Source organism: Bos grunniens, chromosome 26 (assembly GCF_055505025.1).
Source record: "Bos grunniens cultivar Pamir isolate PY7600 chromosome 26, Bosgru_T2T1.0, whole genome shotgun sequence".
NCBI lineage: Eukaryota > Metazoa > Chordata > Mammalia > Artiodactyla > Bovidae > Bos > Bos grunniens.
The window spans coordinates 21134148-21160272 of record NC_141190.1 but is presented as its reverse complement, the minus strand read 5'-3'; the positions used below and the strand labels follow the sequence as shown (position 1 = coordinate 21160272).

The 26125-nt window shown below is 42.2% G+C and overlaps 1 protein-coding gene across 17 annotated transcripts in view; it reads left to right on the top strand.

The window, feature by feature from the left end:
- Positions 1-410: 410 nt before the first annotated feature.
- The window catches only part of CPN1 (carboxypeptidase N subunit 1), a 49780-nt gene continuing 24065 nt past the window's right edge, over positions 411-26125 (top strand). For 3 of the 17 annotated variants that reach the window (XM_086377222.1, XM_086377229.1, XM_086377226.1), the window contains exons 1-4: positions 466-728; positions 4553-4613; positions 16450-16787; positions 21257-21456. In XM_086377222.1, the coding sequence (XP_086233348.1) occupies positions 16568-16787; positions 21257-21456 (420 nt within the window). In that variant the 5' untranslated portion in view covers positions 466-728; positions 4553-4613; positions 16450-16567. Of the gene's footprint in view, positions 1146-4552; positions 4614-16449; positions 16788-16939; positions 17043-21256; positions 21457-26125 lie in introns of those variants that run through there. The other 14 variants (XM_086377230.1, XM_086377231.1, XM_086377223.1 and 11 more) reach the window with 12 other exon arrangements.

Genomic DNA, 26125 nt, shown 5'->3' with positions numbered 1-26125 from the left:
TCCCTGTTACATACCAAGAGTATAGGCTAAGGACTGGGAATCCAGAAACAAGATATTGTCCTTGGTCTTAAGGGCCTTGCGTTTTAATCGTAGAAGAGAAACCAAAAATGACAGCATCACGCTGTGTTTGTAGAGAAGTGTGCAGGGCTCGCTAAGGAGACAGAAGAAAGGAACGACAGAAGTCAGACCAGGGGTACATGATAGGAAAGTTTTATAGAAAATGATGCCTGCACTTGGTTTTGAAACATAAACAGGAGTGAATTACTTTCCAAACGGAGGGACAAGAGTTGTTTAAACACTCTTTTATGTTGGTGGATTTTACCATAATTTTTTTAAAATTGGTAGGGAAAAATGCAGTCTTTTGAAAGACTGCTGTTTGTTTGGCAAAGCCAGCAGGAAAGATGAGTGTTGGGGAAAAGAGGTGGGACAGGCAGTGATAGCCAGGTCCTGGACGGCCTTGTTTCCGGAACAGATGTTCGGAATTAACCGACGAGAATGGAAAACCAATCAGGGGTCTGAAGGTAAGGGGCGAGCGGAGACGCAACGTGGCTGCATTGAAGGCGGAGCACACGTGCTCCCGTGTGAAGTGGGCGGCCGGCGAGGGAGAGCTGCAGGCAGCAAGGCTGGTCCAGGCAGGGATGCAGGGACGCAGAACCCCGCAGTGGCAGTGTGAGAAGCAGGAAGCGTGGTGAGGATCGGCAGGAAAGAGAACTGAGAGGGCTTCGAGGGTGAGTAAACGCAGGAGGTGAGTGAGAAGGAAGAATTTAGACCGGCTCCCGTGTTTTCAACGTGGGCAACAGGTGGTGCCATTTCCCAAGAAGCACTGCTCTGGAAGAAAACTGGCGGCATTCAGATTCAAGGGGCTGCCCCTGAGGGCCCCGAGGAAGGGGCAAAGGGGGAAGGCGTCCTAGTCAAGGCAATAGGAGAAATAACCGACATGTGCACAACACTCTACAGATTACACAAAACTGTTATTGACAAGTGAGATGTGACTGGAGCAGACAGTGTGTTGGGGGGCAGGATTCTTAGGGAAGTTTATGTGGTTGGGAGGAACAGCCTGTTTACAGAGAGCAGTGAAGATTCAACCCTGGAGGTCCTGCTAGATCCAAAAATTCGAAGAAACTCCAGAAGGGTTGCATTTAGAGGTAAGAATATTCAAAAATATTTCTTCTTCAACTGGAAAATTCCGACTCTTGAAACCAACCAAAAGCAAAATAAAAGAAGGAAAAGTAAAGAAGAAATTTCCATCTTCAGTTAACAAGGAAAAAGTTATAAAACAGCACTGTGAAGGTTAGGTGCCAAATAAAGAGAACTTTGACCTAAAATATATGAGAATGCAGAGCCAATACATTCCTACATAGACTTTGACAGAGAAATTGATTTATGTAAAATTAAGTGTCGCATTCCTGAGAAGTACATGCAGTGATGGTCAGTGTTCTGCAACAGATGTCCTATTTTTATTGTAAGAGAACCTCTGACTTCTTTAAATTGATGTATAATTGATTTGCAATTGTATGTTAGTTTCTTGTGTATAACAAAGTGATTCAGTTTTATATGTATATTCTTTTTCAGATTCTTTTCTATTATAGGTTATTACAACATGGTGAATATAGTTTCCTGTGCTATACCAGGACCTCTGAATTCTAGCTGAGCACATGGCTGGCTGGCTGGGATAAAGACTACATTTGTCAGCTTCCCTTGCAAATGGGCATGACCACGTGACTGCCTATGAGCTATAAGTGGGAGCCATGTAAAACTATGGGAGGTTTGCTTTTGTTTTCATTTTTTAAGGAGCTTTTTTGAGATATAAAGCACATACCACATATAAATGGAATCATATAATATGTGGGGTTTTTTTGTGATTGGTTTCTCTCATTTAACATAATGTTTTCAAGGTTCGTCTATGTCTCAGCACGGATTAGTACTCCACTTCTTTTTACTGCTGAATATGTATCTAGCACATTCCATTTACTCATTCCCACCAGCAGGGTGGCTGGAATGTGAATGTGAACATGGGGCTGGAAGATCTGTCGGGACAAAAAGTTAAGTGTGTGTTGAGACAGGTGGAGCAACAAGCTAGAAGGAGCCTGGACCATTTGAGGAACACAACACTGGTCTTGTCACTGCTTCTATCCCTTGGAATGACGGACTGTCTTATCATAGTAAGGATTTGAAACAGACTGGTTACACCTTAGTTACACTCAAGCAGACAGATCTTTTATTAAACAGACAGAGGATAGTACACTCCCGAGATATGGTAGTGGGCCAACCCCAGAGGAGTGGCAGTAACCCAACTTGGCTTTCCTTTTTATACTCCCCTGTATCCTTCTCTTGGTTCTGCCCTGTGCAAAACAGGGCTTGTACCTGCCACCAATCAGGAAAGGGAATGCAAATGGGTGAACCATCAAGGCCAGTTGACAGTTGCACGTTATATGACAACAGGCTGTATTGTGCATGTCTTTCCCATAATTCAGTTTGTTATACTCAGAGGTATGTATGTATAGAATATCTCTGAACCCTTGCTGCTGCTAAGTCGCTTCAGTTGTGTCTGACTCCATGCGACCCCATAGACGGCAGCCCATCAGGCTCCCCCGTCCCTGGGATTCTCCAGGCAAGAACACTGGAGTGGGTTGCCATTTCCTTCTCCAATGCGTGAAAGTGAAGTCGCTCAGTCGTATCCGACTCTTAGCAACCCCACGGACAGCAGCTCACCAGGCTCCTCCGTCCATGGGATTTTCCAGGCAAGAGTACTGGAGTGGGGTGCCATTGCCTTCTCCGTTCTGAACCCTTAATGGGCTCTTATGGTGGTAAAGAACCCGCCTGCCAATGCAGGAGATGTAAGAGACATGGGTTCGAAGCCTGGGCCTGGAAGATCCCTTGGAGAAGGCATGGCAACCCACTCCTGTACTCTTGCCTGAAGAATCCCATGGACAGAGGAGCCTGGTGGGCTACAGTCCATGGGGTTGCGAAGAGTTGGACACGACTGAAACAACTTAGCACACACACACAATGGGTGCCTACCTGCCTACGGTTACTTGAGGACACAGCTGTGCATCAAGGGCACATGTGCCAGAGTTGGAGAAACCCTTGTGCCTAGGTAGGATGCATGTGCAGGAGTTGGAAAAGTCTTTGTGGTTATTTTTGTGGCATATCTGTGAGCTCTCCTGGGTGTGTCTGGGATGGGGTTTAGAGATCAGGTTGCATCCTTTTCAGCCAGGCCAGCCATCACTGCTCATTCCTTGTTCAGTTCAGTTTAGTTGCTCAGTCCTGTCCAGCTCTTTGTGACCCCATGGACTGCAGCACTCCAGGCCTCCCTGTCCATCACAAACTCCTGGAGTTTACTCAAACTCATGCCCATAGAGTCGGTGATGCCATCCAATCATCTCATCCTCTGTCCTCCCCTTCTCCTCCTGCTTTCAATCTTTCCTAGCATCAGTCTTTTCAAATGAGTCAGCTCTTTGCATCAGGTGGCCAAAGTATTGGAGTTTCAGCTTCAGCATCAGTCCTTCCAATGAATATTCAGGACCGATTTCCTTTAGCATGGACTGGATGGAGCTCCTTGCAGTCCAAGGGACTCTCAAGAGTCTTCTCCAACACCACAGTTCAAAAGCATCGATTCTTTGGCACTCAGCTTTCTTTATAGTCCAACTCTCACATCCATACATGACTACTGGAAAAACCATAGCCTTGACTAGGCAGAGCTTTGTTGGCAAAGTGATGTCTTTGCTTTTTAATATGCTGTCTGCTGCTGCTGCTGCTGCTGCTGCTAAGTCGCTTCAGTCGTGTCCGACTCTGTGCGACCCCATAGATGGCAGCCCACCAGGCTCCCCCGTCCCTGGGATTCTCCAGGCAAGAACACTGGAGTGGGTTTCCATTTCCTTCTCCAATGCATGAAAGTGAAAAGTGAAAGTGAAGTCGCTCAGTCATGTCCGACTCTTCGTGACCCCATGGACTGCAGCCTACCAGGCTCCTCTGTCCATGGGATTTTCCAGGCAAGAGTACTGGAGTGGCTAGATTGGTCATAACTTTTCTTCCAAGGAACTCATGCCTAACTTCCTCTCTAACACTTCCAAACTCCATTTATGTAAGAAAGAGGTAAAGCTCCAACCATTTGGCATTTTCTATCTAATCCTAAAGGATATAAGGTGTTGGGGACAGGAAACACACATGAAAATCAGAGAATTTAGAGAAAACCAAGTAGGAAGGCAGAATAGTAGGAAACTGCCCAAAGGAAGTGTTCAGGAAGAAAAAAGAAAAAAAAAAGGTAAAGCATTATAAAGATAGCCTTGAAACACCAGGAGTGCATGGCTCTTTATAAGCGACACTGACAGCTTTGGTTTTGTGGCAGGTTTTGACAAGTAAACAAAACTTACTGCAAAGGCCAGATAAATGCCCTCTGAAAAGGTATCAACCTAATATCTTGAAAAAATAAATTTCATTTAAGTTTCAGATATATTTCTGTTAAGCTCTTTATCCTTCTCTTCAAATGTGGTTGAAAAAACACAGCAACATAATCACCATCCCTTAATGATTTCTATGTTTTCCCCTCTAGAACCATTAAAGTTGACAGCTAGCATCGATATTGCATCTTATGAAGAAACATTTTTCTAAAGGTGAGTGATTCCTTCAGTTTCATTTCAACTTCTTTTTCTTCTGTTAAATACATGTTGTGTAGTAATTTTTATTTTTAAAAGCATAAAGACTATAATCTCTTTTTTTGTAAATTATTTGTCTGTCCGCCTATCTGCAAATTCATTCTTTACAAACATTCAGTGAGCACCTAGTAAATGTTAAACATTATGTTAAGCATTAAGGGCAAGGTGAAAAGAAGAGAAAAAAAAAAAAAGGCCAGACAGAGGAAAAAGCAAGAGAAGACAGTAATCTTTGGCTTCATGTAACTTACATTTTAGTGGCGAATACAACCCCCCAAAAAGGAACAATAAATATAAAAAGGAATAATTATATAGTTTGCCTTTAGATAGGGATAAGTATTATGAAGAATAATCAAGTAAAGGAATAGAGAATGATAAGGGGTAGCAGCCAGGGACTAGTTCAGGTAGGAAGGTCAGAGCCAGCCACTCTAAGGCTGTGGTATTTGAGTATGGACTTAAGTGATGTAAAGGGAAGTTAAGAGCATGCAGACAATTCCAGTCAGAAAAACTAGCAAGTGTAAAGGCCCTGTGCTAGACACAAACTTGGCATGTTTAAGAAAATAGAAGGGTTTTGGGGCTGTTGCTTACTGGGCCTTAATACCATTGTAAGAATTTATATTTTAGCATGGAAATCACTGAAATGTTTTGACTCTGAAAGTAATTTATGTTTTAAAACACTTTAGCTTCTTTGTAGGGAATAAAACTAGTAGGGCCAACTGGAAATGGAGAATATTTGAGGAGGCTTTTGTCATTGTCCAAACCAGAAACTTATGATGGGGCAATCGTTACCATCTAAGCAAGAAATATATGGTCCTCTGGACTAAGATGACAGTGATCAAGGTGAGAGAAATAGTTTCCAGGCATATTTTCAAGGCAGTCTGTATAACTTGGTGATATGGGGAATGAGATAAAGAGAGGGCTTGTGGATGACACCTAGGTTTTGGTGTCAGGAATTGGGTCAGTCATGGTACTATTTGCCAATTTGGGGAAACTAAAAAGGGAAGAAGGAACAGATTTTAAGAGTTATCACAATAAGATCAATTGTCACCAATTGATTACAGTGGCTATTCCTAGCTGATGGAGTATGGGGGTCATGTCTTATTTTTATCTTTATATTTTTCTGTTTTCATAACAAAAATATCTCATGTTTACATGATCATATAAAGTTTTTGGAAAGATTGATTTTTCAGTTACCCTTAAGAACTGGAGGCCAGATTAGAGGCAGTTTTCACGATGTAACCAGGCCCAAGTGGTGGAGGCATTCCAGTGTCATGGAAAGTACCCAGCTTTAGAGTCAGACAGCTAATTTAATCTCCAGATTGTTTAACTATACGTTATGTGAGCTGGGAAAAATCACCTCAAATTTTAGAGATCTTCATATATATAAATGGAATATGATGGTCTCAAGAAAGATTGAAGTGAAGGTTAAATGGGATTATGTGGGTAAAAGCATGTAATCAATCATTCACTGACTCCACAAGTATTCAGTGAGAACTTATTACATGTCAGGCCCCAGTCCAGTTGCTAGAAACACATCAGAAAATAACAGAGATCCATTCTTGACCACAAGGTGCTTATATCCTTATAGGGAGAGAAGAGAATAAACAGACAAATATATAATGTATCAGATAGTAATAAGTACTTTGAAGAAATATTAAACAGGGCAAGATGATAAGGAAGTCCTGGGGACAAGCTTGTTTTCCCCTCATCCAGTTGACCTGTCATCAGTTGGTGCCATTTGTAGACATAGTTTGGCTTCCCTGGTGGCTCAGCAGGAAAGAATCAGCCTGCCAAGGCAGGAGATGAAGCTTCAGTCCCTGGGTTGGAAAGATCCCCTGGAGAGGGAAATTGCAATCCACTCCAGTGTACTTGCCTGTGAAATCCCATGGACAGAGGAGCCTGGTGGGCTACAGTTCATGGGATCAGAAAGAGTCAGACATGACTTAGTGACCAAACAATAACAACTTCTGTCTGTAAGGCTCTGTTCTGGCTCCAGGAACTAGAAGCAGGTAGGTGGCCTTAGGCATGGGTACCTGTTAGAAATCCTCATGGAGGTGTGAGGTAGGGAGTTGGAAATGCAGTTTTGGAGCTCAGAGAAATAAAAGAAGATATAAATTTGAGAGTAATCAGCTTACAGTGGCATTTGCGCATGAGAGCATCTGAAATTAAGTGTCGATAAAGAAAAGAAATTCAAGGTCGAACCCTAGCCGATTTCCACAGGGTCAGTGTGATGAGGAGGAATCAATAAGGCTCACCCCTCTCAAAACACTCCCCAAACACACACACACTCCTCTTCTGGTTTTAATCTGGTTAACATCTATGCATTCAGATCTCAGTTCATATGTTACTTTCTTCATTTTAAAATTTATCCTGCACATTATACTGGGATTTAGTGATGAATGGTAAGTAAGATAAGTTAGTTCTGGCCTTTGCCAAGTTTATCTTCTACTGGGAGAGAAAGCCAGTAGACAATAAAGAAGTAAATGAGGTAATTACAAACTAAGTCACATATTCTGATTAAAATAAACAGGAGATAAGACTGAGCATAACCAGGGGAGACCTCTTTAAGTGAAATATCAGGGTAAAGTCTCCATGAGTAGTTTGTTGTTGTTCAGTCGCTAAGTCGTGTTTGACTCTTTGCAACCCCATGGACTGTAGCTCGCCAGGTTCCACTGTCCATGGGATTCCCCAGGCAAGAATACTGGAGTGGGTTGTCATTTCCTTCTGCAGGTTACCTTCCTGACCCAGGGATCAAACTCACATCTCCTGCATTGGTAGGCAGATTCTTTACCACTGAACCACCAGGGAAACCCCCATGTTGTTCACTGTTGTGCTAATATCAGAAGATGAGCTTAGAGAATAACATTCTAGGCAAAGAATTAGAAGAATCTGTCCTGAGCACCAACTTTCCTTACTCTCCGTGCTTGGCCAGGTTCCTTTTTGCTCTATACTCTCCTAACCCATAAAACTCAAATAACTCTGAGTCATTGTTAACTTGAATTGAGCTGGACTCTTGATTCATTTATAAGTCTAGTCAACTGATAATTTATTAAGTAGGCTTAAATTACATTGAGAGTGCTCTGCAGAAGCTCAGAGTTACTGCTAGAGGATAGAAAGAAATTTTAAAACTAAAATAACCAAAGGTGTGGCTTGGAAAGTTTGATTCATTTGCCTAAACAAGGCTCGGCAGGGCTGATTTCCCAAGAGTTGAGTCAAGATGCTGGGAGGATGTCAGACAGGAGAGCTTTCTGCTGCAGCCTTCCCCAACCCCCAAAAGCTCCAGCTCTGTCCAAGACTTTAGGTATTAGGGGATGCATTCCTTTCCTATTGTGGGTAGAAATTTACCACAAACATAAACAGATGATGCCCTTTCTCTAGAAGAGGAATGTTCCTTCCCTGCCTGTATGAACTTTGGGTTGTTGCAAATAGGGAACACCCTCTGTATTTCAGGGCTGACACTGGCACTCCTTCCCTGAAATTTCACATAGACTACCAGATCATATGCCCTGAAGCCAGAGGGCACACAGTGCCTCTTAAAGCAGTTTCAGAAGTAGAAGGAACTTGAGTATCAGAGAGATACGGTATTTAAAAACATTTTTTTTCCAGCTTCACTGACGTGTAATTTTCATACAACATTGTGTACTTTTAAGGTATACAACATGGTGATTTAATACATGTATACATTGCAAAATGATTACTATGTTAGGGTTAATTAACATCTCCATCACCTCATATACTTGTGTATGGGTGATGAGAACACTTCAGATCTACTCTCTCAGCAACTTTCAAATATATAATACAGTCCCGCTAACTATAGTCACCATGCTGTACATTCGATCCCAGAATTTACTCATCTTACAGCTTGAAGTTTGTATCCTTTGATCAACATCTCATTTTCCCTACCCATCTGCTCCAGACAACTACCATTTTACTCTGTTTCTATGAGTATGGCTTTTTTAGAATCCACATGAGTGAGATAATACAATATTTGTCTTCTTCTCTCTGGCTTATTTCACTTAGCATATGCTGCTGCTGCTGCTAAGTCACTTCGGTCATGTCCAGCTCTGTGTGACCCACCAGGCTCATAGACGTCAGCCCACCAGGCTCCCCTGTCCCTGGGATTCTCCAGGCAAGAACACTGGAGTGGGTTGCCATTTCCTTCTCCAATGCACGAAAGTGAAAAGTGAAAGTAAAGTCGCTCAGTCGTGTCCGACTCTTAGCGACCCCATGGACTGCAGCCTACCAGGCTCCTCCATCCATGAGATTTTCCAGGCAAGAGTACTGGAGTGGGGTGCCGTTGCCTTCTCCTTAGTATATGCAGAGACAGAAAATTTTAGTCTTGACAAGTTCAACTCCCTCTTAGGCCATTTGACTGTGGGCAAAATAATGAACTTCTATAACCTCAGTGTCCCATCTGTATAGGATGGAGGGAAAATAGCTCCTTCCTCATGAGTTGTGTGAATCAGGCAAGATAATGTATGTGAGTCCTTTTGCACAGTCAGTTCAGTTCAGTCGCTCAGTCGTGTCTGACTCTTTGCAACCCCATGGACTGCAGCACACCAGGCTTCCCTGGTGTGGAAGTGGGCCATTCCTGGCTTTGAAGATGAAGGAAAAAGCCGTAAGCCAAGGAATGCAAGCAGCCTCTAAAAACTATAAAAGCCTGGAGCATTCTCTCCTGGAAAACATTCTAAAAACATCTAAGAACATTCTCTCCTAAAAACATTCTCTCCTGGAGCCTCAATGGACATGAGTTTGAGCAAGCTCTGGGAGTTGGGGAGTACTGGAGTGGGGTGCCATTGCCATCTCCAAGCAGCAGCAGCATTAAGCATCTATCTACTCTGTGCTAGAGACCAAGTTAGGTGATGGGAATACAGTTCTTTCACTCAACATATATATTGAATGAGTGGATTGTATATATCTAAAGGTTTTACTTGTATCATTTTTCATATAGAATAAAACAAAGATTCTTGACCATGTGGTGCTTACATTCTAGTGAAGAGACAGATAATCAAGAGTGAAAAAGGCAGTTACTCTTCTCAAAGATACAGACTAGTGAGCAAGCGCAACCCTAGGGGAGGAGTGATGGACATAACCCATGGGCCATCGAGCAGGTCCCCTAACCTGGTTTTGGAGGATCAGGGATGGCTTGCTGGAGGATATGTGGATGTTGGGTCAGATCAGAGTCCTGTATCTTCCTGTGATAGGTATAATAACGGCCCCCAAGTGGATCCACATCCTGATCTCAGGAACCTGTGAATGTGTTATGTTATATGGCAAGGGAGAATGAAGTTTGTGGATAGAATTAAGTTTGCTATCAGCTGATCTTGAGATGGAGGGATTATCCAGGTGGGCCCAGTATAATCCCAAGTGTCCTGAGGAAGGCAAGAGGGTCAGAGTCAGAGTGATGAGATGGGAGAAAGACTCAGTGGGCCGTTCCTGGCTTTGAAGATGAAGGAAAAAGCCATAAGCCAAGGAATGCAAGCAGCCTCTAAAAACTATAAAAGCTTGGAGCATTCTCTCCTGGAAAACATTCTAAAAACATCTAAGAACATTCTCTCCTAAAAACATTCTCTCCTGGAGCCTCCAGAAAAGAACACAGCCCTGCTGACCCTTGCTTATAGTTCAACGAGAGCCATTTGTTTAGCATGGATGAGATCACCTTAAGAACTGTAGACACATTTACCAGAGAAATGGAAATTCTTCTGCAGAGGAACAATTTAGGGTTATCTAGGGAGCACTGAGTCAAGCCTTCAGTAGTGACAGGTACTGTCCTGTTGACAAATTCAATTGACTATCAAGTTAAGGGTGAGGGAAGGGGGGATTTTATTCAAATGTAACCCAGGAAGCAGATTCTTAGAAAGGACTGAAGATTGTAACCCAGGAAGCAGATTCTTAGAGAGCTCTGAGAACTATTCCACCTGCTAGAAGTAGAAGGCACAGTCCTATACAATTTCGAGACAAAAGATCATACGTCAAAATGACATACTGATATTTTACATACAATTCACCCAGGACACACAGTCCAGATAGACACAAGCAAAGTAAGCATCAGCAAGTCCTCATGACCCCCTACAGAGCTGGGCAAGAACTGTTCTTTTAAGAAGTTGTGTTGCTAGCTGTCAGAAGAAAGAAAAAAAAAACAAACGATCTGTACTGTAGAGCAGGCCCACCTTTGAGGAGCTCTGGTTAATGTATAACGCGGATGCACACTGCACCTGACGAGGGAGGGAGAGGCCCAAACAAACAGAATTTGACGTTCAATTTTTTCTTGTCCTGCCTTAAACTGTAAATTGTGTTTCATCAGTCCTCGATCAGGGGCTTAATGTGTAACAGCGTCAGCGACATGCTTTCATCCTTCTCTCTCGATGCCTGTTCTCACTACCTGTAGTGTCAGGATCTCATCAGAATATTATGGGGTTTTAACAGTGGATGCAAAATCCTGTGGTTTTTTTACTCTGTAGTACTACTGACTTGGTCCTTATCTTGAGCCAACTCTCTAGACTCTCTGTGGGCCAGATTGGCCTGGCTTAGTTTATTCAACCAATATGTCCAAGAGTTAATAGCTAGCTTTACAGACAGGCTATAAAAGCATAGAATTTCCTGGAGAAAGTTTGCTGAGGACAGAACAGCAGGATGCAAGAGGAAAAGTCAATAGTGGGTCTGATCATTCATCACCAAATGTGCTCCTGTGCCAGGCCGGTTGCTTGAGGCTGATGCTCATCCCAGGGGGTGGGGGGTGGGGGGTGGGGCCGGGCTGCCCTCTGTCCTAACACCTAGCCTGGTGGATAAGTGCACAACAGGCAAAGTTGTAAGACTGGAGGACAAAGACTGATGGTAACAGTAACTGCAAGGGGAAATGAAGAAGACCTGGGGTTTGGAGCTGAGTTAAGTTACCTGGGGAAACAGCGTAAGCAAAAGCAGGAAGTCAAGTGATGAGGACATGATCAGAAGACAGCAGGCAGGGTGGTGGGCTGCTCTGGGGTGAGGTCACAGTTGGGATGAGTTGAAAACCTGGCAGAAGCATTTGGATTTTACACTCTGGTGCGTGGAGATTCATTGAGACTTTGCTTTTTTAAAAAACAAAAAACAGAACTTTATCAAAGTATAGTTTACATACCATAAAATTCACCCATTCTAAGTGTGCAATTCAATGATTTCTAGTAAATTTACCAAATTATGCGACCATCACCCAGTTTTAGAATATCCTCATTCCTCCAACAAGGTCCCTCAGGCCCACTTACAGTGAATCTCCGTTCCCACTCCCAGCCCTGGCAGTCACTCTTTTACCTTTCCTCTGTAGGTTTACTTTTGCAGAGCATTTCATGTAAATGGAATCATAACAACAAGTGGGTTTTCTGTGTTGGCTGCTTTCAGTTAGCATAATGTTTTTGAAGTCCATCCATGTTATAGCATGTATATTAATATTTTATTTTTATTGCTGAACTACTCCAGTACTCTTGCCTGGAAAATCCCATGGACGGAGGAGCCTGGAGGGCTGCAGTCCATGGGGTTGCTGAGGGTCAGACATGACTGAGCGACTTCACTTTCACTTTTCACTTTCATGCATTGAAGAAGGAAATGGCAACCCACTCCAGTGTTCTTGCCTGGAGAATCCCAGGGACGGGGGAGCCTGATGGGCTGCCGTCTATGGGGTTGCACAGAGTCAGACACGACTGAAGTGACTTAGCAGTAGCAGCAGCAGTGTATAATTGTATCGATGTACCTATCACATTCTATTTATCCACCAGTTGACGGACCTTTGAGTAGTTTCCACTTTCATGGTCATTATGAATAAGGCTGCTATGACTATTCTTGTGTACAAGTCTTTGTTGTATTGAGTAGGTACCCAGGAGTGGAATTGTTGTATTGTATGGCAAATTTATACTTAACTTTTGGGGAGCTGTACTTAATTACTTTCTTTCTTTTTTAAAAGCAGCTTTATTGAGACACAATTTGTATATCATAAAATTCATCTACTTCCTGTTTACAATTCTGTGCATTTTAGTATATTTACAGAGCTGTACATTCCCCACAATCTAATTTGAGAACACTTCTATCACCAGGAGAAACCTTGTGCCCATTTAGAGTCACTCTGCATTTTTACTCTTAGCTCTAGCCAACTTCTAGTTTACTTTCAGTCTCTATATGTTTGTCTTTTCTAAACATCTCATATGAATTGAATCATATAATATGTGATCTTTTGTGTCTTCTTTCACTAAACATAATATTTTTAAGGTTCATCCATCTTGTATAATGTATCAGTACTTAGTTCCTTTTCATTGTCAAATGATATTCCATTGTATGGATATGCCATATTTTGTTTGTTCATTCATTAGTTAATGGATATTTGGATTGTTTCTACTTTTCTATCATGAATAATACTGCTTTGAACATTCACATACTAGTTTTTGTGTGGATATATGTTTTTATTTCTTTTGAGTAGATAATCTAGGAGGACAATTGCTGGGTTGTATCAGTTCAGTTCAGTTCAATTCAGTTGCTCAGTTGTGTCCGACTCTTTGCGACCCCATGAATCGCTGCTCACCAGGCCTCCCTGTCTATCACTAACTCTCGGAGTTCACTCAAACTCACGTCCATCGAGTCAGTGATGCCATCCAACCATCTCATCCTCTCTCGTCCCCTTCTCCTCCTGCCCCCAATCCCTCCCAGCATCAGAGTCTTTTCCAATGAGTCAACTCTTTGCATGAGGTGGCCAAGATACTGGAGTTTCAGCTTTAGCATCATTCCTTCCAAAGAATACCCAGGACTGATCTCCTTTAGAATGGACTGGTTGGATCTCCTTGCAGTCCAAGGGACTCTCAAGAGTCTTCTCCAACACCACAGTTCAAAAGCATCAATTCTTCGGCACTCAGCTTTCTTCACAGTCCAACTCTCACATCCATACATGACCACTGGAAAAACCATAGCCTTGACTAGATGAACCTTTGTTGGCAAAGTAATGTCTCTGCTTTTGAATATGCTATCTAGGTTGGTCATAACTTTCCTTCCAAGGAGTAAGTGTCTTTTAATTTCATGGCTGCAATCACCATCTGCAGTGATTTTGGAGCCCAGAAAAATAAAGTCTGACACTGTTTCCACTGTTTCCCCATCTATTTCCCATGAAGTGGTGGAACCGGATGCCATGATCTTTGTTTTCTGAATGTTGAGCTTTAAGCCAACTTTTTCACTCTCCTCTTTCACTTTGATCAAGAGGCTTTTGAGTTCCTCTTCACTTTCTGCCATAAGGGTGGTGTCATCTGCATATCTGAGGTTATTGATATTTCTCCTGGCAATCTTGATTCCAGCTTGTGCTCCTTCCAGCCCAGCGTTTCTCATGATGTACTCTGCATATAAGTTAAATAAACAGGGTGACAATATACAGCCTTGACGAACTCCTTTTCCTATTTGGAACCAGTCTGTTGTTCCATGTCCAGTTCTAACTGTTGCTTCCTGACCTGCATACAAATTTCTCAAGAGGCAGATCAGGTGGTCTGGTATTCCCATCTCTTGAAGAATTTTCCACAGTTTATTGTGCTCCACACAGTCAAAGGCTTTGGCATAGTCAATAAAGCAGAAATAGATGTTTTTCTGGAACTCTCTTGCTTTTTCCATGATCCAGCGGATGTTGGCAATTTGATCTCTGGTTCCTCTGCCTTTTCTAAAACCAGCTTGAACATCAGGAAGTTCATGGTTCACATATTGCTGAAGCCTGACTTGGAGAATTTTGAGCATTACTTTACTAGCATGTGAGATGAGTGCAATTGTGCGGTAGTTTGAGCATTCTTTGGCATTGCCTTTCTTTGGGATTGGAATGAAAACTGACCTTTTCCAGTCCTGTGGCCACTGCTGAGTTTTCCAAATTTGCTGGCATATTGAGTAAAGCACTTTCACAGCATCATCTTTCAGGATTTGGAATAGCTCAACTGGAATTCCATCACCTCCACTAGCTCTGTTCGTAGTGATGCTTTCTAAGGCCCACTTGACTTCACATTCCAGGATGTCTGGCTCTAGGTCAGTGATCACACCATCGTGATTATCTGGGTCGTGAAGATCTTTTTTGTACAGTTCTTCTGTGTATTCTTGCCATCTCTTCTTAATATCTTCTGCTTCTGTTAGGTCCATACCATTTCTGTCTTTTATCAAGCTCATCTTTGCATGAAATGTTCCTTTGGTATCTCCGATTTTCTTGAAGAGATCCCTAGTCTTTCCCATTCTGTTGTTTTCCTCTATTTCTTTGCACTGATCGCTGAAGAAGGCTTTCTTATCTCTTCTTGCTATTCTTTGGAACTCTGCATTCAGATGCTTATATCTTTCCTTTTCTCCTTTGCTTTTCACTTCTCTTCTTTTCACAGCTATTTGTAAGGCCTCCCCAGACAGCCATTTTGCTTTTTTTTTTAATTTATTTTTTTTTCCATTTTGCTTTTTTGCATTTCTTTTCCATGGGGATGGTCTTGATCCCTGTCTCCTGTACAGTGTCACGAACCTCAGTCCATAGTTCATTAGGCACTCTATCTATCAGATCTAGGCCCTTAAATCTATTTCTCACTTCCACTGTATAATCATGAGGGATTTGATTAGGTCATACCTGAATGGTCTAGTGGTTTTCCCTACTTTCTTCAATTTCAGTCTGAATTTGGCAATAAGGAGTTCATGGTCTGAGCCACAGTCAGCTCCTGGTCTTGTTTTTGCTGACTGTATAGAGCTTCTCCATCTTTGGCTGCAAAGAATATAATCAGTCTGATTTTGGTGTTGACCATCTGGTGAGGTCCATGTATAGAGTCTTCTCTTGTGTTGTTGGAAGAGGGTGTTTGTTATGACCAGTGCATTTTCTTGGCAAAACTCTATCAGTCTTTGCCGTGCTTCGTTCTATACTCCAAGGCCAAATTTGCCTGTTACTCCAGGTGTTTCTTGACTTCCTACTTTTGCATTCCAGTCCCCTATGATGAAAAGGACATCTTTTTTGGGTGTTAGTTCTCAAAGGTCTTGTATAGTAAGTATATATTTAAACCTTTAAGAAACTGCAAACTGTTTTCCAAAGTGGCTGCACCGTTTATATTCCCATTGGCAATGTATGAGGGTTCTAGTTTCTCCTTGTTCTCAGCAACACTTGTTATTATGTCTTTTTGATTATAGCCACTAGATGTGGGTGTAATATGGTATCTCCTTGTGATTTTAAGTTGCATTTCCTTAATGACCAATAATGTTGAACATCTTTAATGTGCTCATTAGTCATTCATGTATCTACTTTAGTAAAATGTCTATTCAGATCTTTTGCCCACTTTTAAATTGGGTTAGTTTTATTACTGGGTTGTAAGAATTCTTGATTTATTCTGGATATATTGTCAGATACATGATTGGCAACTGTTTTCTCTCAAAATGTGGCTCACTTTTTCATTTTCTCATTGGCATTTGTTGAAAGATTTTTGAGGGAAAAAGGGACAAGACACAGCTGTACTTCAGAAAGATAGGATGTAGAATGAATAAAAAGGATAAGCGTTCTATTTTAATACCCTTCCCTATATTGTAATATAGGGAAGAAGGACAGGCCAAGCTTCTCAAAATTCTCTGGGAATCAAAGGGTTATAAGCAGCTATTTATTGAAGCCTGTTTACAGTCCTGTTAATCAGTAAACTAGAATCAGTGAAACGACCCAATCTGGGGAACAGCAAAAACCTTTCAAAAGGTTTTCATGGATTAGGAGAGGCAGAGAAATGGGGGGAGGGGAGACGAGTGCCTATTCCAGAGCTACAGAAATCATTTCTGGCTTTGGACAGACAATTCTGAACTTTCTTCCCAGGTGCTGTCACACTGGTGTTTACTAGCGGGAAACAAGAAGAGCTGGTTATTGGCCCTTGGATTTTGACTGGTTACTGGGAGAAGCAGGGCCTATTTAGTCTCTGAAAAAGCCCAGCAAGATGTCAGACCTGGTCTCAATCTTCCTCCACCTCCTTCTCTTCAAGTTGGTTGCCCCAGTGACCTTTCGCCACCACCGCTATGATGACCTCGTGCGGATGCTGTACAAGGTGCACAACGAATGTCCCCACATCACTCGGGTTTACAGCATTGGGCGCAGTGTGAAGGGGAGACACCTCTACGTGCTGGAATTCAGCGACTACCCTGGAATCCATGAACCCTGTAAGCCCTGAGTGTGTGTCTTAAAGTGTGTGGGGGCAGGACCCTTGCCTTCCAAATCCAGTAACTGGGGTGGTTTCTGGGAAGGTCCATGGACCCTCTACCTGTGCAGTATCACCACTTCCCCAGCCTATGCTAAGTATTTCCTTACTTAGCCCTCAAGCTGGCCCAACCTCTGGAGAGCTGCAACCCCAATTCAAGCTCCTGTCTGCTGCTCCTGTTTGGGTTCTGTTTGCTCAAGACCTTAACGGTAAAAGAGTGAGTCTTCAAAAAAAAAAAAAAAAAAGAGTGAGTCTTCTTCCCTGCTCCCTTCCCATCCCTCCTGCACTCCCCTTCCCTCCCTTCTTCCTTGCTTGCTATTTCTGTCCTGCCTTTCCCTATCCAATGCCTCTGGAGAAACAATTAACTCTTCTGGTGCTGCCAGGAAACTTGGAAGAGTTTAGGGATAGCTCTTTGTGGAATGACAGTGTAATCAGAGTCTGGGATCCTGGAGAAAATCTGAGGTCTGGGTTATTCATTGTATTTATTGCATTATTTATTATTTGTTACTATTATAAAAGCAATCCATGTTTGGATTAAAATAGAAATTAGATAAGGAAAAACCCTTATCCATAATCTCACCACTCAGAGATGACCATTGTTAACATATTGTTGTATCTCCTTGCAGACTTTCTTCTTTGCATTTTTAAAATGAAGATGGAATCATACTATATCTGCTTTTCTCATTTCCTAGTCTTTGATGAATAGCATACATGTCTGGAAATGTAGATCTGCATTATCATTTTCAGCTGCATAATATTCCACGGTTGTATGGTTGTACTTAACAGTTCATTTATTGATAGGCATTTAAGTTGTCTCTAATTTCTCAGTGCTTTTGCTGCTTTACCTACCAGCAACTGTGACATGCAGATACACCATTTCCTCTTTCAGTCTCTTTTCCTCTCCACTTCCACACCCCTCAGCTTAGCCCATATTACATCACAACCTGCCTAAGTGATTGCACTGGGCTCCCAACTGTTCTCCTAACTCCTAACAGCCACCACTCTCTAAACCCTGCATTTAAGACACAGATGCCAGATGGCCAAATTATTGACATAATCACCTCACTCCCTTGCTTAAAAACCTTCAATGGCAATCTTACACACATGGGTGGCACCCAACACCCATTGGGTCGCAATCTTACAATCCATGACAGCTTCAGAATATTATGTGGTCAGTCAAGGGAGGTGTGTGAGGGGTGGGGAGCCTGACTCAAGGAAGGCTTCATGATTAGCTGATGACCAGGGCCTTGCTTTGAAGATACACTTGCATAGCAAACACCCTTCTTTTACTCAGGTTGCATGTTTATTTCGGAAGCTTGTGGATGCTAATGAGCATTGTAGGCTTAGCCCTTCATTCTGTGCCCCTTTCTTAAGCCCCCTTATTTCTAGCATTCAAGGCCTTTCCTGAAGCTTTTTATACTATTCTATCTCACTGATCCCTATTTTCTCTGATGCCCTGTTAGCTGTCCATCCATTCATTCCTTTCATCCATTCCTTAATTAATCCACAAATATTACTGATAACCTACTGAGTGCAAGCATTTTGGTAGACTCTGAATATAGCATGGAGAATAAAACGAAGACTCTGCTCCCAGGATCTTAATTCTAGTGGGATAAGACTGGCAATAAATAGGTAACTAAATAAATATATCAGCTGAAATTAGTGCTGTTGAGAAAAAGAAACCAGGAAGGAGAGATGGGGGATCATGGAGGATTGTGGATTGAGTAGGCGAGGGGTGTTTCTTTTTAGGAAAAGCTTTTCCTTTGAGGTGACTTTTGAGCACATGATGGAGGTGCCATACTGATATCGGGGATGAAAGTGCTGCACAGAGGCAGGAGCAGGAGTGTGCTTGGCATGTGTGAGGAACAGCCAGGAGGCCCCTGTGGCCCCAGCAGAGAGAACCACGGGAAAGCAAGTCAGCGCAGAGCTGTCGGGGCTCAGGGGGCAGGAGGAGATCACGTGAGGCCTTACAGGCCTGTTCAAAAATTTTGCCTTTTGCTCTGAGTGAAGTTGAAGCCTTTGGAGAGTTTTAAGCAGAGGAGAGAGATGACCTGACTAAAATTTTTGAAAGATCACTCAGAACAAGGGTGGGCAAACTAGAGTCTTGAGGGCCCGCTACCTGTTTTGGTAAATTAAATTTCACTGAAATACAGTCACACCCATTTGTTTCTGTATTCTCCATGTCTGCTTTCACTGGAAGCATTGAGTAGCTGCAATGAAGACAATATAGCCCTGGAACCCTAAAGGATTTCCTGTCTGGTCCTTTACGGGGAAATTTTGCCAACCACTGACTCAGGAGAATAGAGTTGCAAGGCTAGGCTGAAACAGGGAGTTCAAGTAGGATATTTATGGTAATAATCCAGGTATGCAGGTGTCAGGGCTTGTACCAAAATGATGGCAGGGGCTGTTGGGAGAAATGGTTGCATTCTGGATATATGGAAAGTAGAGACAAAAGAATTTTATATTGAGCACCTACTCAGAGCAGGGCAGTATGCTAGGTTCTACAAGGCAGTGGTTCCAAACTTTTGGATTTCACGGAAGTTAAAAATATATATGTATTATATATATACACACACATATATAATATTTTTTAAATAAATAATATTGGAGGGGACTAAAATAGATTTTCCAAATTTTATTTTAATGAACAAGGATGTTGAAAAATACTACCTGCCATCTGCTATCACTATCCTTTCCTAAAATAAGCGATAACACCAAGAAGAGCCTCCCTTGTGTCTCAGCTGGTAAAGAATCTGCCTGCAATGCAGGAGACCTGTGTTCGATCCCTGGGTTGGAAAGATCCCCTGGAGAAGAGAAAGGCTACCCATTCCAGTATTCTGGCCTAGAGAATTTCATGGACTGTATAGTCCATGGGGTTGCAAACAGTCAGACATGACTGAGCGACATTCACTTTCTAACACCAAGAAAAGTAGGAAAGACATGATAAGAGCAAATAAATACACTAAGATTAAAGAATGCACTTGATAGAAAATCCACTACACAATCCGTAGGGGTTATAGACATTCCTTTGGGAAAGACTGCTGTAGCTTTGCTAAGATAAATAGCAATGGATTGTGTCCTAAAGAAAATTTAAAATGGCATATATTGCAAGGGCCAGGTCCAGTAAAGAAAATAGGACGTGTGCAAAATTAAAGTAGAAGTTCAGAGTAGAAAGTGGTAAGTATAATGAAAGAGAAGTTTAACAGTGAATTCACTCCCAGCAAGGAGAATCGAAGTTGGTTTCATGGAATAAGGAGCATTTGAGCCTAGAAGGACAGTGAGGAAGACGTGGAAATGTGGAGATGAAGAGGCATAGAATCAGAAAAGGCCTGGAGGCAGGAGAGCGTTAGGTGGAAGGGAAATCACTTGGCTAGAGCTTTTCTCCTTCCTTCCTTTTAAAAGTGGGGCAAGAATGATTTTCTTTAAGTGATTCTACAGGCTCTTTTGGAGAAGGAAATGGCAACCCACTCCAGTGTTCTTGCCTGGAGAATCCCAGGGACAAGGGAGCCTGGTGGGCTGCCGTCTATGGGGTCGCACAGAGTCGGACATGACTGAAGCGACTTAGCAGCAGCAGAGGCTCTTTTAATGACCTCAATTCTTACTTCAGTTGCACAGTTAACATAGCCAAAGAAAAGACTAAGGAATGAGACAAACATAGACTCCTTCCTGCTCTGTGCCTCAAGACACAGCATTCTCAGATGTGAAGGGGAGATTTTAGTTTCCTGAGTACCAGGAAAATTATATTTTTAACTGGTACAATTAGGAACTGTTATGCTATAGCCTAGAGGAGTCTAGGCTAGCAGATCTTGGAAAAGCACCATCCTTATCCTGAAAAAGTTTGTCTCTGAGAAGCATTAAGCTACCTCTGGGCTTTGACCTCCATTGTTAATCAGCCAGATGACCTCAGACAAGTTACTTAACCTCTTCCATACCCCACACCCTCATCCTGAAGCTAATAATGGCGACTTTACAGATTTTCTGTGAAGATTAGCAATAACATAAATGCCTAGTGCACAGTATTGTTTTAACAAATAGTAGACATTATTATCGCTGGCATGAATTGTTGTAGCATTTGTAGTTACAGTTTATTCAAAGAGGGCTCAGGGGTTATTGGAAAAGACCTAACAGAAACAGTTCAGTTCAGTTCAGTCGCTCAGTCGTGTCCAACTCTTTGCGACCCCATGAATCGCAGCACGCCAGGCCTCCCTGTCCATCACCAACTCCTGGAGTTCACTCAGACTCACGTCCATCGAGTCAGTGATGCCATCCAGCCATCTCATCCTCTGTCGTCCCCTTCTCCTCCTGCAAACAAGAGGTTTTCTTTTATTCATTACTGAAAAAGAAGGAAAGTGTCCCTTGGCACGGTTAAGAATCAGCAGCACTTACTAGCGTTCCCCATCTTCTTCCTGCGTGTGTTTCTCTCACTTGCAGTGGAACCGGAAGTCAAGTACGTGGGGAATATGCACGGCAATGAGGTGCTAGGCCGTGAGCTGCTGCTGCAGCTGTCGGAGTTCCTGTGTGAGGAGTTCCGCAACAGGAACCAGCGCATCGTCCGGCTGGTGGAGGACACGCGCATCCACATCATGCCGTCCATGAACCCTGACGGCTACGAGGTGGCCGCTGCTGCCCAGGTACCGACCTCCAGGGGCAGGCCCTGCAGAGAGCAGAGCCATCTTAATTAAGGGTGTAAGGAAAAGCTGGGGAGCAGGTATCATCTTTGTCCCACTGTGAATGCCATGGTATGACAGAGAAAAAGCTGGAGAAACAGAATGAAGTTTGAAGACAGGTTCAGCCCTGTAGCACCCTAGGCAATGAATGTGGCTTTTCTCTGAGCCTGGATTCCCTCTCTGCCTTTCCAGCTGAGCTCTCTGTTTCATTGCGAGGATCAGTGAAGCAATATCAATGACAACACTTTGTCAACTGGAAAATACTAAAGAGGTACAAAAGGCTATTGCAAAACAGCCCTCCTTCCCGGCACTTTAGGCTTCAAATCCTAAGTATTCTTCTCCCTCCCACACTACATTTCAATTTGTATTTGGGGGGAAAGAAGAAAAAGTTCTCCGAAATTGTGGGTGTGACAGGTTAGTTCTTCACATTTTAATAAATAATAAGTTTAATTAATAATAATAAATATATAATTTATATAATAAATAATAAATTCTTTGCATTTATTTACATTTCTATATGGCTTTTTTGTCTATTAGTATAGTACTGAGCCTTTGAATTCTTTATTTTAGGGTCACATTGGTCAGGGGACAGATCAAAACAAATGTTTATGGGGTTTACTTTACTTCCTAACATAAATTCAAAATATCATTGTGCCTAACTTTAAATCAGTGGTTCTTTTGTAACTGTGCATCAGAATTGAGGATAAAGATATTCAAAATATGATTCCCAGGTCCTGCCCCCACCCCCAAATCTACTGAATTAGAATATGTTCCTTTAAAAGCTATATTTAAACCTGGTTTGTTTGGGGTTTTTTTTTTTTTTGGAGGGGTGGTATAAATTAAAGAGGTCTTTTTTTCTTTTAAACATATGTTTTTTGGAGGTAGTCTTGAAATGTTTTTAAGACTAGACTTCACTACTTTACTTTTTTTTACAAATTTTGTTTTATTCTGACAAGAACTATTCAAGGTGAAATCTACCCCCTTAACAAAGTCTTAAGTGTATAATACAGTATTGCTGATTATAGGTAAAATGTTGTATCCCTGATCTCCAGAACTTATCTATCCTGTTCAATGAAAAAATTATGACCCTTCATTAGTAATTTCCCATTTCCCCCTCCTCCCAGCCCCTGACAACCACCTTCTACTCTCTGACTGCATGAATCGGACTGCTCTGTCCTGTACAAGTGGAACCACTCGGCATCTCTTCTTTAATGACCCATCTTGGTTTAAACCTACTTGAGGACAGGGCTGAGGGGTGAATAGCAGCAGGGAGGGGAACGCAGCCAAATGTTGAACCAAGCCTAAATTTCACCCTTGTAATCTTACAACCTCCTGCTGACATGACTCAGCAAATGAAAAAAGCAGAATAACAACAATAAGGTATAACAACAACAAAAAAAATGTCACCTCCCCTCTGGACATCAGAGAGGTGGACGCTAATGTGCCTGAAGACTTAAGTTTCCAAAAAAGCAGGACAATTTGAAAGTGGTGTGGGGGAGAACCCAGCCTGGCTGCTTTCCTCCCAGTAGCCCTTTCTTGTACAACAGTAGGAAGACAAGGAGAAGCACATCAGACCTGCCCGCATCTTTTGTGTGATGGGCTGGGGCTGGGTTGGTAAAGCTCCTGCCAGCCCACTAGATCCTAGAGCTATCTATCTCTGAGGAGCTAGTCACCTCTGCTCACTTACTGTGTACTTGTTCAAAGGGAGCAGATCTTGAACCTGAACCCAAAAGAGAACCCATCATGTTCTCCAACTCCCAGAGCTACCTGCCAACCTATCTGCGTTGCTACACAGGGAAGACTTGCCCGGCCACCTAAATTTAAAGCTGCCTGTAGGGAATGTAGACTAATGTGGCTTTGCCTGTCAAAGATGTTCAAGTCCTAATCCTTGGAACCTGTGAATGTGTTGTATTACATGGCAAAGGGAATAAAAGTTGTTAATCATCTCACCTTAAAGTATCCTGGATTATTTGGATGGGCCCAGAGTAACCAACGGAGAAGGCAGTGGCACCCCACTCCAGTGCTCTTGCCTGGAAAATCCCATGGATAGAGGAGCCTGGTGGGCTGAGGTCCATGGGGTTGCTACGAGTTGGGCACGACTGAGCAACTTCACTTCCACTTTTCACTTTCATGCATTGGAGAAGGAAATGGCAATCCACTCCGGTGTTCTTGCCTGGAGAATCCCAGGGACGGGGGAGCCTGGTGGGCTTCCGTCTATGGGGTCGCACAGAGTCGGACACGACTGAAGCATCTTAGCAGCAGCAGCAGCAGTGTAACCAATTGTGCAGGTTCTTTAAATGTGGAAGAGAGAGGCAGGAGATCACAGTCAAATAGAGATTTGAATATGTTCTAATGGATTAGAGACTTCAGAAAGAACACAACCCTGCTAATATCTTGATTTTGGTCTTGTGAGACCCATTTCAGTCTGCTAACCTCCAAAACTATAAGATCATAAGTTTGTGCAAATTTAAGCCCTAGGGTTGTGGTAGTTTTTTATAGTAGTAGTAGGAAGCTAATAAGCAAACCCTGTGAGTGGGAACTTTCTGTTAAGGGAAGTCTTGACTGTCAGCCTAACTAATGACACGTGTGAGTAGTAAGTCAACTGATAGGTAAGTTAGAATAACTATTAACATGAACAGTTATGAGTTATGTTGATATGAATGAGAAAGCAATGGAAATATCTGGAAGCATAATAAAAATCAGTATTTCATAGATCTCATCGAAGTGAAAAATCAAACTCCACATAGAAAAATCATATAAATATTTTCCACTGGAACAGAATTGCTGTAGAAAACTTAAGAGAATGTCAAAAAAATGTTTTCAGTGAGACCTAAGAGTAAAATATGAGCATGATGCCATGAAGAATAGATAAATCTGAGAACAATAAAGAGTTCTTAGAGGAATCAAGAGTAGTAGTACATCTGTGAGTTTTCAGCCTCTTAGTGTTCATTCATTTACCCTGTTTCCAGGAATGGCCGCCAATTTAGGCTCTCCCCTCTCAGTCCCAAAGGGCTCCAGTGGACACTATTCCCCTTCTCCAATGCCAAACAGAACATCAAATAGAATTTCAGTTTTGCAAGAGCCTGTGAACTTATCTCTGTTCTACCACTTTATATATTTTATTGTTTATGTTAATATCTATTTCTCCATATATACCATGAATTCCTGGAAAGCTAGTGTAATGTCACATTGTCTCTTTCCCTAGAGTGTTGCAGAGGGCTTTAATAGAGATAAACTTAAATAAATGTGGATTGATTAAATGGATGACTGAAAGAATGAATATGTGACCAAATAAATGATGAAATGTGAAGTGTGAGCAGAGAGATTAAGGGGTCCATGAAGCTGCTATTGCTCAGAAGAAAGATAATCAAGGATCCTAAGTAAAATAAATAAAGGGGGAGGATAGTTTCCACTCTGGAAAACAGTTTAGCAATTTCTGAAAAAGTTAAATATGAATTTACTTTATGATACAGAAATTCTACTACTAGGTATTAGAAATGAAAACATATGTCCATGCTCAGACTTGTACATAAATGTTCATGGAAGCATTATCCACAAAAGCCAAAAAGTGGAAACAAACCAAATGCCCATGTACTGGGTTTAATAGTATCCCCCCCCCCCCCCCCCCGCCACACCAATTCATGTCTACCTGGCACCTATGAGCATGACCTTATTTGGAGATAGGATCTTTGCATATGTCATCAAGCTAAAGTGAAATCACACTGGATTAGGGGACCTAAGTCAAATATAACTGGTGTCCTTATAAGAAGAAAGCAATTTGCACTCAGAGACACAGATATACGGGGGAGAAGGCCATATGAAGATGGAAGTGGAAATTGGACTGAAGTATCTACAAACCAAGGAATGCCAAGGACTGCCAGCAACCATCAGAAGCTAGAAGAGCAAAGAAGTATCTTCCTCTACAGACTTCAGAGAGCATAACCCTACTAGCATCTTGATTTCAGACATCTAACCTCTAGGACTGTGGAAGAATACATTGCTCATTTTGTAACCCATCTAGATTGTGGTCATTTGTTACAGCAGACCCAGGAAACAAATACAGTCTATTAACTGGTGAATGGGTAAACAAAATGTGATAAATCCATATAATGGAATTATTCAGAAATAAAAGGGAATGAAGTACTGCTACGTGCTACGAAATGGAAGAACCTCAAAAACATTTTTCCTAGTGAAAAAAGCCAATCATATAATATATGATCCCACTTATTTAAATGTCAGGCAAAGGCAAACCCTTAGATATTGAAAGTGATTACCAACAACTGGAGTAAAACCAAATAGTCATTGTAAATGGGCATGAGGTTTCTTTTCAGGGTGATAGAAATATTCCAAAATTGTGGTAATGATTGCACAATTTTGTAAGCATACTAAAATTCACCAAGTTATACACTTAAATTGGGTGAATGTTGTGGCATATAAACTATATCTCATGAAACCTTTTAAAAATAAGAGGTGCTTCCCTGGTGGCTCATTGGTAAAGAATCTGCCTGCCAGTGCAGAAGACACAGGTCTGGGAAGAAATGGGTTTGATCCCTGGTCCGGGAAGATCCCACATGCTGCAGAGCAGCTGAGCCTGTGTGCCACAACTGTTGAGCCTGAGCTCTAGAGCCTGGGA